Genomic DNA, 11,496 nt, shown 5'->3' with positions numbered 1-11,496 from the left:
TCGAAGGCCTTGATGAGGTCAAGGAAGATACCGATCAAAAAAGTGAGTGCTACTCTTAATCAATAAAATTCAAGAGCATGCTGCAGAGACGCTGTTTTCACGTCGTCTGATCAGGCTGGGGGACCATCAATATTTTACTGTTACCTCCCGCTACGGACCGTCTCCAAGTTTTGTTACGGCCTGTTACGTGGCGTCGTGTTTTGTTGCATTCGCCCCGATTTATGACGGCATTTAAGGTTCATCATTAGCACCGGGACTGTCTTGGCATTTTTTATTTATTTATTTATTTATTTATTTTTTTTTTGTCTGTTTAAAAAAAAAAAAAAAAAAAAAATCTCACACGGCACCCACGGCAATCACACAATCACGGCCTGTCACGTTTGCCTATTTCGTCTGATCACCGCGTTGTCTCACGTCCATCCCGTTTTATCCACGGTGGCCTGAAACGTGCCTGCCGTGGGTGCAGGGAACATGATGTAAACGCACAGCATCAACAACTCAGCGAGTTATAATAAAGTCTTTGTAGCTGAAATTTCGAGGTCTATAAAATGAATGTTTATAGCTCAATGTTTCTATTTAACAGCAGGGACACTGTTGTCAATAAATAAAAGTGACTCAATAATATCATTGTTTAGATTAACTCCATCATTGCAAAGATCTTCTTTGCTGTACCCAGTAGAGTAGTACAGTGTACAAGCAAGTCGCGATCGCATTTAATTTGTACATTTATGAAAGCGAATACCATGATTTTTTTTTCATGACATTTAATGGCAGTGGTATCCTGTAGTTGGACACGAAAAAAATAGATTAAATGTTTACTGGTATTAATATAGTTTTGCTTTGTTTTGCTTTGTACATAAAGACCCTATCTCCTTTTGGTTGAATCTTTTTCTCTTTGTCTTTTTCTTTTTTCCTTTTTTTTTTTGCTCAATGTATTGATCTAAAAACATGTTTTTCCTATGTTGCCCAATGGTGCCACATAGTGAAGTGCTTTAATAGTTTTAATATTTCAAAATGCACCCCATCAACGAGTAGGCTACATAATTATTTTTTGTCATTTGCCTAATGCCTGAAAGTGAAGTGATCACTTCTTTCTTGAACGCTGAACTTACTTGTCTGGGGACGATAATTATCTCACTGTACTATACATACATCAGGGAGTTCATAACATGACGTTTCCTCTGCATCTAATCTGTCATACATTATATTGTAAGAACGTCTTCATATAATGGAATGCTCAACTGCATAAATCATATGAATAATTGAAACTCAACGATATCAACGTTTTTGTTTTTGTTTTTGTTTGGTTTTTAATTCAAGGACAATTTGTACCGGGCAAGACAATTTCAATTCAATTCAATTCAATTCGGTTTTATTTCAAATCAAAAGAAGCATAACAGTAAGTCAGCAGACTAATAGTGTCATGCGTACAGAATAAAAGTACATGCATGATTACAGAACATTCACAATCAAAGAAAAAATCAAAAAGTTAAAAAAACCTATTAAATTATTCAGTCATACCAATATCATATTCCCTACAGTCCTATAATTACGCATTACATTTACACAAGATTAAAACTGGATACACATGTGGTGATATTGCTGTAAACATACATATAGATGCTGACATTCAAAAACAGACAATATACATGTACTATGGCTAGAGCAGAATAAATTATACCAAAGATGCAGTGTTCATACCTCTTACCAACAATTCGACTAATAAATGACAGGGACTTGTATAAGGCTAGCAAAATGACACGTTATCTAAAATACCTGTACATAGTTTATGCATTTTCCCCGGCAAGTGCCTTCGTATATTAATTGCGAACAGACAAGTTGATGACCACTTTCCGCTCATATTTATGGATTGCATGAAGCCAAGACATGCATTTAGTGAATACTTGCCTATAAAAATCAAGGACAGGCAATTAGTTAAACTTGAGGGCGGTACAAGTTCAATGGATGTGGTTACTTGTAGTCTGGTTGTTCCAAATATGACGAGCCATCAAAAGTGGTTTTCACTCCCTGGCGAAGTGATTATTTCTGCATGATTTATTCAACGAGCTATATCCCTCTACAACCCCCTACTCCGTTGCTTTCTTTTCCTACCCGGTCCCCACCAGGTCAACTTTCTCATAATACATTATGTACTCTATGATACATTATGTACTCTGTTCTATAGCGCTGTGAGTATCATTTTAGGTAGAATGAGCGCTTTATAAGAGTCTCTCTATTATTATTATTATTATTATTATTATTATTATTATTATTATTATTATTATTATTATTATTATTATTATTATTACTATTACTATTATTATCAATAGCCCCATGGAATTTTCAGGAATTGCCTCGATGCGGGATAAACGCTACACGTCAGAAACAACGCACCGGAATTGTAATCGTAATCCTCCAGTAAATGAAATAGCATACGCGTGTATGATATTTTACGTAAAGGAAAAGTATGACAGTGCGCAAGAATATTTCCAGCCCACAGCCTTGGATGAAAGTGTAAAAAGGAATGGAAATCTGTCTATGCTCTCTACTTGGATGAACTACAACCGCACTATTTTTATTTTCTTTCGTGCGACTTACCTTATAGGCACAATCCAATTCGATATTTTTATGTCAAGCATAATGTATAAGAGCATTACACATAAAGGATAGAAAAAAATTATAGAAAATAATATTACCGGTAGTGCACATCAAAAAACAAACAAAAAAAAAACATAGTAGCATAGAAGAGAGTAGAAAGACGTGAAAATAAGTGCGTTGTCATTATTACACATAATGAAACTGATTCCATGACATTTGCTCCTGCGACAACTCTTCCTATGACATATCTGCGCACTAAGCCAAGCACAATCTCTACTCACAAACGTAATTCTAACCCTAATCCTGATCCTCACATCAAATCCTAAAACCCCTCACAACCCTAACCCTGTAACCCATTGGCCTGAATTCACGAAGGTAGTACAAAATTAATGAAACCATGGTTTAAAAGATGGACAAAAACCATGTAGCGCCAAGTGTTCCACGGAATATTTGTTACGAAATTGGTTATTTCGTCGACAAAATGACCGTTTCGTTAACGAAATTATCATTTTGTGGACGAAATGTTCATTTAGTTACAAAATGTTGTCATTTCATTACAAAATAATCGTTTCATCGACGAAATGACTGATTTCGTAACGAAATATCCCATGCGACACTTGGCGCTCCATGGTTTTTGTCTATGGTTTGTTTGTGCCACCTTTTTGAATTCGGGCCTGTAAGTCATATTGATACAAGTAGACCGGAACAATTATTGTCGCAAAAGCAAGTGTCGTGTCACCTAATAAAACTCTCAAGAATTTTGAAAAGACATAGGATACAAGCATACAAGAGGTCTACGTCTTGCAGAAAACCAAAGCAAAGATAAAGGGGAAGTCAGAAAAGAAACAAAGCAGAAAGGAGAAGGCAGCGATAGAAGGAGTTCACTGGAAAAGATTGAAGAGAAACATAAGGGAAAGGAAGGAGACTATGGAAAGACAAAAAAACGATAGAAATGAAAGTAGGCAATTTTAAAAGTATGAGTATGCGTGCTCACATGTACATGTACATGCATCAAAATTAATGAGCAACCCATATCCCCTGACCTTGAACCAAGAAATATGACAAATAACAACTTTATAATGAACACGATTTTATGGTATGACACATTAACTGAAGCAAGTAAAAGTAAAAAAAAAAAAAGTACAAGTAAACGTACAAGTACCAGTAAAATACCAAAGTAAACTTAGTCGTTGGTATTAGGAAAGGGTGTCAGATTCTATTTTACCCCGTACGGGGGATACTCTTATTTTTCCAGACCTGTTTAACGTGAGTTCAGTCTGAAGAAGAGTTCGAAGAGATGTTTGTACAGTTTTGCCCCTTTTTAATCGACACTTAAGCCTTTAAGGCATAATGTATTATAGCAGATGAAACATAAACCCAGCATTAATGCTTTAAAATAGTTCTAAAATGTGAGTTAGGGATAGAAACAAACACTGTAAAAATTTGAATCTGTATAATCGATGTTAAGTATTCAAAATGTGAACAATACTGATACTAAAAATGTCTCCAGATTAAACCGTCTACAGTTATGGTTTATTCAGAAAATACTGACATCTCCTTATATTTTAGGCTTTATTGCGAAAATTGTACATGGTAGTATGTTTTGTGATACATGTTATGTGATGCATTAAATGTGATATCTTGAACATTTTTTAAATCACTGCTCCCAAAGGTAAACAGGACCTTTAAGAATTTATGCACATATACAATGTGGGAGAAAGGAGGATTTGGTAATTTGATTGTAAAAGTATAGGCTGCCTGTATTGTAGGCCTATACTGTCTTCTTAACGTTCAAGAGTTTATGTGAGTTGGAACATCAAAGTTAAATGGAAGAGGACAGTGTTTTGTGCGATTTGGCATGTTACCGCATACACACTGCTGACACCGGCATGAAAATGCAGCACAGAAAAAAAAAAACATGTCTATCAACAGACGCACGCGCGCGCGCGCACACACACACACACTCACGTAAATACACATTAAAAAACTAAACAATTAAAAAAAATAACAAGTCCGGGACGTCTAGGATTGGTTAGATCCTTCATGACTAACAGCTGTTGCCCAATTGCACGTTCAGGAATAACAGGGTTCGGGTATATATTTATTCATTCGCCTCACCCATCCCCCATTTACTCGCGTGACCTCACGAGAGTAGCTTTTCACAGAGAGGACACGGAACCCGTGGCAAGACTTGACGCACTTGACAGAATCTCTGCTCGAAGAACTTGGATATAGCTTTCTCAAATAAATCACTGGAATTAACAAGGTAAGATCTCGGTATATCTAATTAGTCAGCTCAGCACCCGAAGGTAGTAACTGCCGTATGGTTTTTGTTTAATCCCTTCTGTTTTCAGGTGATGGTGAGCTTACTATAGCAGAAAAATAAATAAATACGTACCGTATATGAATAAATAGTTTGCTAAATATGTAGAAGCACAAACAAGCTTTTGCCTCATTTTCATCAGATGCATAAACACACACACACGCACACGTTTATTACACACTTCATACACCATTATCGTTTCCATAAAAAAAAAAAAAAAATGACCAGTATTTCTGTTGTTCTCACCGACTTCCAATTCAACTAGCTGATTCCATTGAAATTAGTATCAATAAATGAATCAACCATAGGATATTGATTGTTTATTATCATCAGGTTTGTAACTTACAACTTTGAATGAATAAAAAAAAAGGTTAAACCTGATTTCACCAGATATGACTTCCGAACGCAGAAAAAGCGATTACTTTCTTCTGTATAGTTGCCATTTAGTTCTTCTATTTGATGTTGCTTGTTTCTTCGTTTGTGGGTTTTTTCTTCCGTTCGTTTATACGTTTGTTTTTCGTTTGCGTCATTGATTAATAGTATGTTTGTTTTGTGTGTTTTTGTTTTTGTTTTGTATTTTTTAATCTAGCCCCGAAGTGTAGCATCCGAATGGAATGAGCAAAACATTGCACAGTCAACAGAATTAATAAGGGGGGGGGGGGGGGACTTGTTTTGTAAAGTGTACTCTGGAATAATGAAATTGTGGATAGGCACAGTGTGAAGTTTAAACATACCAAGCGTGCAGGATATAAGTCTCAATGTTTTTTGTTTTTAAATCTAGTTCTTTTAAAGCTCAGATGTCATGGACAGTTACAATGCATGTTATTGAACAGTTGAAAGATGCATATTAATTGCTGCTATATATGTGAATATGATTTTCCCGCTGATTAATTTGTAATTGGTTAAGGGCATGATTTACCATTTTGCAGATGAAACAAACCTCCAGCTTTAGTGCTTCAAAATAATTCTAAAATGTGAGTTAGGGATAGAAACAACCAATGTAAAAATTTGAATTAGTATATAATTAATGTTAACTATTGTTAAATATACAAATGTGAACGCTAGTTATTACAAAATATTTCTAGACTAAACCGTCTGTACAGCTATGGTTTACTGAGAAAAATAGTGATACGGGTATTTGATATTTTAGGCTTTTTTGCAAAATGTTTACATGGTAGGATGTTTTGTGATGCAACTGACCTACACATATGCATCAAATGTGATATCTCGAACATTTTTTTTTTTAAATCACTGCTCCCAAAGGTAAATTGTACCTTTAAAGATGGCACACATTATGGCGGAAGAGAAGAAGTTGACAAACGGGACGACGTCGGTACCTAAAAATGTCTACAACAGGTACAAGGGAATCAAGTTTCCCCCTCTCGTGAAGCCAGAGATTATCGAAGGGGTCCAGTCCATGAAGTTTCATTCAGATGATATCATTATAGTCAGCTCTCCAAAATCAGGTGAGATCATAGTCGATAACAATCTATCACCATTAACAAGTCTGTTATACTTAAAGAGTTTTTGTTACCATCTGTTCTGTTTCTCTTTTTCCCCCTCGGTTGTCTGATCAACGTCGATCTCGTTTATTGTAATGTTTCTCCTTTTCCCTGTATGAAGATAAAGCTAAAAGAGATAGTGAAGATACGGGCCCCGCCTCCGGCGGCTCTTATACGCACTTTTAAAGAAATATCGTGAGAAAGTTTTCGCTCAGAGAAAGTGATGGTATACTCTTTCTCCATCAGTGTAAAACATAATGACAATAGTAATAATAATAATAATAATAATAATAATAATAATAATATAATTACAATAGTGATAGTGATAATAATCAGTTCTTTAAAATGCAGAATACATGTACATGTATCACAAAATAGTCTCTATGCGTGTACATATCGAAACAACACTCATGCAAACATTTCCATACTCTTAGTGTATATATTGCTAACATAATCTACAATTATAAGAAAAAAAAGACTAGTTGTGTTATTTGTTTGTTTTGTTTTTGTCGCTGTTTTTTATTCTTCTTTTTTTTAGAAGCTGATTCGAAAGTTTTGGTAAAATAACTGAGAAAGGACAATTTACTCATAATCCACGATTTATCCTGGGTGTTTGGAGTAACGGTGTATGATTATGACATTAATCGTTTATACATTCCTCTTCAGAGTTGCCATTGCTCTATAAAAGAAGGCCTCGTCATGCTTTTGTACTACCATATCATTGCCAAATAACCATTGATACACCATGCAGGGGCAAGAAAGGGCATTATGGGTAAAACATAATGTCAAAGACAGTCTAGAGTGTTGTCGACAATGGCAGTATTCTCCGATGTAGATATTGGAAGAGAGTCTTCAAATGCGTCTGTTGACATTTCCTCCTTCCTATTCTTCTGTATGCTGACTTCTCTCTTTCACCTATTTTCAGTGTTTTGGGTCTTTTTTTGTGTGTGTGTCAATGAATACATGTTTGTTTGGTTTTTGTTTGTTTGTTTGTCTGTTTTTTACTCGATACCAGACTTAACGGAAAGTTTATCCCGAGGGCTAGTATTGTGCATTAAGGGACACGCTTTTGGAGTGGGGCGCTGTGGCATAGTGAATATTAAAGACTCACAACTCCTGATCGGAGGACAAGAGTTTGATTCCCGCCCATGAGTCCTTACGTCCTTGGACAATATGTTTTTACCCACAATGTCCCTCTCGACCATAGTGTATAAACGCTATTTATAGGGTAATGATAATGACAGGCCTTCTGGTAGAGCAGTGGAAACACTGAAAAGGCTATCCAAGATAGATAAGACCCTGTTATTATTATTATTATTATTATTATTATTATTATTATTATCATTATTATTATTATTATTATTATTATTATTATTATTATTATCATTATTATTATTATTATTATTATTATTATTATTATTATTATTATCATCATTATCATCATCATCATCATCATCATCATCATCATTATATATGGGACACAGACCCCTCTTTCTTCCATAATGTGAACTAAACGTCGAGTTTTAGACACGCGTACAGCTGCATATAAATTTGAAATGGAATTTCTACTCGCTGCCCACTGCTCACTGCCAATGAAAGCTTGCTTTGCGTTAAATCTATAATCTCGAATATTTTCTCGGAAGCAAACAGTTTCGTGGTTTTCTGTTCCAGGCACTCATTGGATGGCAGAGACAGTGGGTCTCCTCCTAGCCGACGGAGTGTGGGAGAACGTGCGGCGGGCAACGAGGAAGCACCACCTCGAGGCTGCCATGTGCAGCAAGGACACGGTCAAGTATAGCGCCCCTCTCCGGCCTTTCTATCGCGAACTGGAGAAAATGGATTCCCCCAGAGTAATAACCTCCCATCTACCGCTCCATCTCCTGCCGCCAGGAATATTTGAGGCCAAAGCAAAGGTAACATTCACTCTCTACGTACAACTTATCTCAAAATTGCTGTTGCAATCACAAACAGTATTTTTTACATGTGGTAAAAACATGAACGATACAAAAACAAAACAAAAACAAAAACACCGAGTCAATGAATGTTTCATGGAAAACATATTCCATGCTGCATGTCACTGATCTTTCATAAAATGCTGTGTTTGTTTGTTTTTCTTCTGTGGATATTATGTATTCTGACGGTCTCGTCTAACATTGTTGTCAATCCGCAGATCATATACTGTTCGAGGAATCCCAAAGACGTGCTCACGTCTCTCTACCGGTTTGTCGGTCTTACCCCGCAGAGTGAATTCATCACATGGGAAAAACTTCTAAACATTGTGTTCACCGATGAAAGTAAGGGCACATGGTAGCAATTCTTTCTGTTTTTGCTAATCAATGATTTCATATAGATTTCCTGATTATCATCGTTTTCCCCGAAATTTTACAGATTCCAAGCTTCCGAACGCAACAGATTTTTATCACACTTTTTTTTTTCAAGAAACGCCTAAAAAGAAAGCCTCCTCGTAGTCAACAATTTAAAAAAAAATAAAAAATAAAAAACAGAAAGCAAAATCAAAATAAAATTCGTTTATGACGTTTGCATATAAAATTAAAGTAGTTTTAGGAGTTGAAGGCAAATAGCCGATATGGAACACCATCATGACATGTATATCATGTAATAGTATCAATTTCTCTCAAATTGTTTAATTTGTTACCATAAATAATCATGTATGTATATGAATATAAATGTATAAAACCCTTAAAGTGTAGTTAGTCGTTAACATTTTTTTTTCCTGCAACGTTTTTGATTTATCTGTTGATCTTTCATTGTATTTGTTCGTACAGACTGCTACGGGGCGTGGGACAAGCATGTATTATCGTACTGGAATGTCAAACACTTAGAGAACATCATGTTCGTGAAGTTTGAGGACATGAAACTGGTGTGTATTTTTTTTTAAATGATTCCAGCAACCCTTCATACAAAGATTAAGTGAATCCAACTGCAATAAGATACCTCCTTATTAAACAAGGCAAGCGTTTTATCATCTGAACTTGTCAACTTGAATTTAGTGTATTATCAGACTTTTCAGTTTCAATTCAATTTAATTCAACCATTCAGTAAAAACATACGTATACACATGCAATTGTACAAACTGTACATATTATAGAAGACATTCAAAGGTCATTGACCCCTGTAAAGCAGGGCTTGTATCGATGGGGCCCAGTAACAAAATCTTATTCTGACACAAATCACACTCCATATTATACAAACATTTTAAAAGTTTTACACAGACATACCACCCATGCACTCACTACACCCAAGCGCTTTTCGACAGTTTACAACTAAATGAAAATCATACATAAACGGATTATATTTCGAAATGTACTAAAATGTATAAACATCAGCGATTTTATTACAAAACAATAAAAAATTCCACTTCCCACATTCACATTTTGTTAATTTTGCTCATGTCTTCAGACAAAGGAAAAATGAAACCAAAAACACAAGCACAACACTATGAGAGATACATGCACTTTTCTAAAGACTATTCATGACGAGTACAAAGGCTATACATCTTACTGGCCGATCAAATAAGTCTAACTGAACAAAAATGATGCTTATCTTCAGTGTGTAAAAATATAAATATCATTCGCATTGTTTCATTTCTACTGCGGATAAATATTGGAATGTGCTTGCGCTGTCACATATCTACTCATTGCTTTATTTACTTATCTACTTACTCATGTATAGCTATTCGTCTTACTATCAAACTATTTTGCTTTCGCAGAAACAGCGAGAGTGCGTCGCAAGTGTAGCCAACTTCATCGACCATCCGGTACCCGGAGACGTGCTGGACGACATCGTTTCAAAGACCTCGATCGACGGATTGAAAAGGGAGATGACTCGTCTCGAAGAGACATTGGAAGATGGCTACCATTACGGCAAAGCCTACGGCACTCTCAGTTTCTACCGGAAAGGTGAGAGTATTGATATGCGTGTGTATAAAGTATATTCATGGGAAAAATAATAACTCTGTAATTAATTCATATGAGTCCTTTCTGTTTATTGCTGATTTTTTATATGATTTATAGCATATAGGAGATGATGAATATAACCATATTCTTATGTGATACAGAGAGAAAAATATAGATAAATAGTTAATTTATATGTTCCCTTGGTTTTTACTGCTGAACTTTGATAAATAGGATTTATGGCATATGATAGACAATCGGCATGTACGTGTACATGAGATTATATATCATAATATATGAGAACAAAGAGGGGAAAACCCCCAGATATTTGATATATTATGTGTCCTTCCAGTTTATTGCTGATTTTTTTTTTATGATTTATGGCATTTGATTGACCATCAACGGTGATGCAATATTCATAAAAAAATTACGGTCTTATAAAAGCAGCCTCGTCAGTGTTCAGTAGTCTCATATTTCAGACGGTTCTTATATCAAGCCAGCAGATATGATCAAGATATGGTATAGGGTAAAATATCTTCTTCTTTTTTTCAAGGATTCAAGAGCACGATCTCTCTGTACTCTGTGCTCTGTATTTCTGTAGCATAGCTTCGCCGTGGTCACCACGGTATAAACAATACTATACTTGATTTCAATCATTTATTTTCCATATCCAAATATATTTTACAAACAACCAAATAACAATGACGATGTGTACAGGCATGCTGGTAAAATGACATATTAGTGCAGCACAATGAAGTAAATGCAAGTATGTGCATTAAATTAAAGAAAAAAAGACATTAAGTAAAATAGTTTGATCTTCATGAAATCAATGCGAGTTGGAATAGCACTAGGTAGCAAGAAGTATTGAGGTACCTTTCACAGAAAACAAAGCTTGTGCAATTGGTAAGTTCCCTGGGTTAAAAGAAAGAAGGACAAAACAAAGTATTTTTATACGTGCGTATACAAAGATACAAAATCTAAGCAAACGAATGTGCACTCAGATACGAGAAAGAGGTACAAGGAAAAGCTATGGCGTTGAAAGTATCATTTGCTAAAAGGCCATTGCTGAACTTTTCATGTGAATGGAAAATACATGTGGTTCGTAGAATAGAAATTCAAGAAAACACCCCCCTCCCCGAAACAAATGAACATGAGCATG

General features: G+C 35.5%; 1 protein-coding gene across 1 annotated transcript in view; it reads left to right on the top strand.

The window, feature by feature from the left end:
• Positions 1 to 6,215: 6,215 nt before the first annotated feature.
• LOC140243430 (sulfotransferase 1A1-like) overlaps positions 6,216 to 11,496 on the top strand; it is a 7,845-nt gene continuing 2,564 nt past the window's right edge. Inside the window, exons 1-5 of the mRNA XM_072323108.1 lie at positions 6,216 to 6,387; positions 8,095 to 8,336; positions 8,594 to 8,717; positions 9,210 to 9,304; positions 10,154 to 10,343. Of these exons, the coding sequence (XP_072179209.1) occupies positions 6,216 to 6,387; positions 8,095 to 8,336; positions 8,594 to 8,717; positions 9,210 to 9,304; positions 10,154 to 10,343 (823 nt within the window). The remainder of the gene's footprint in view (positions 6,388 to 8,094; positions 8,337 to 8,593; positions 8,718 to 9,209; positions 9,305 to 10,153; positions 10,344 to 11,496) is intronic.

Source organism: Diadema setosum, chromosome 20, assembly GCF_964275005.1.
Source record: "Diadema setosum chromosome 20, eeDiaSeto1, whole genome shotgun sequence".
NCBI classification, from domain to species: Eukaryota; Metazoa; Echinodermata; class Echinoidea; order Diadematoida; family Diadematidae; genus Diadema; species Diadema setosum.
Note: the sequence above shows the minus strand (reverse complement) of the source record. Positions and strands in the feature narration are given on the sequence as shown.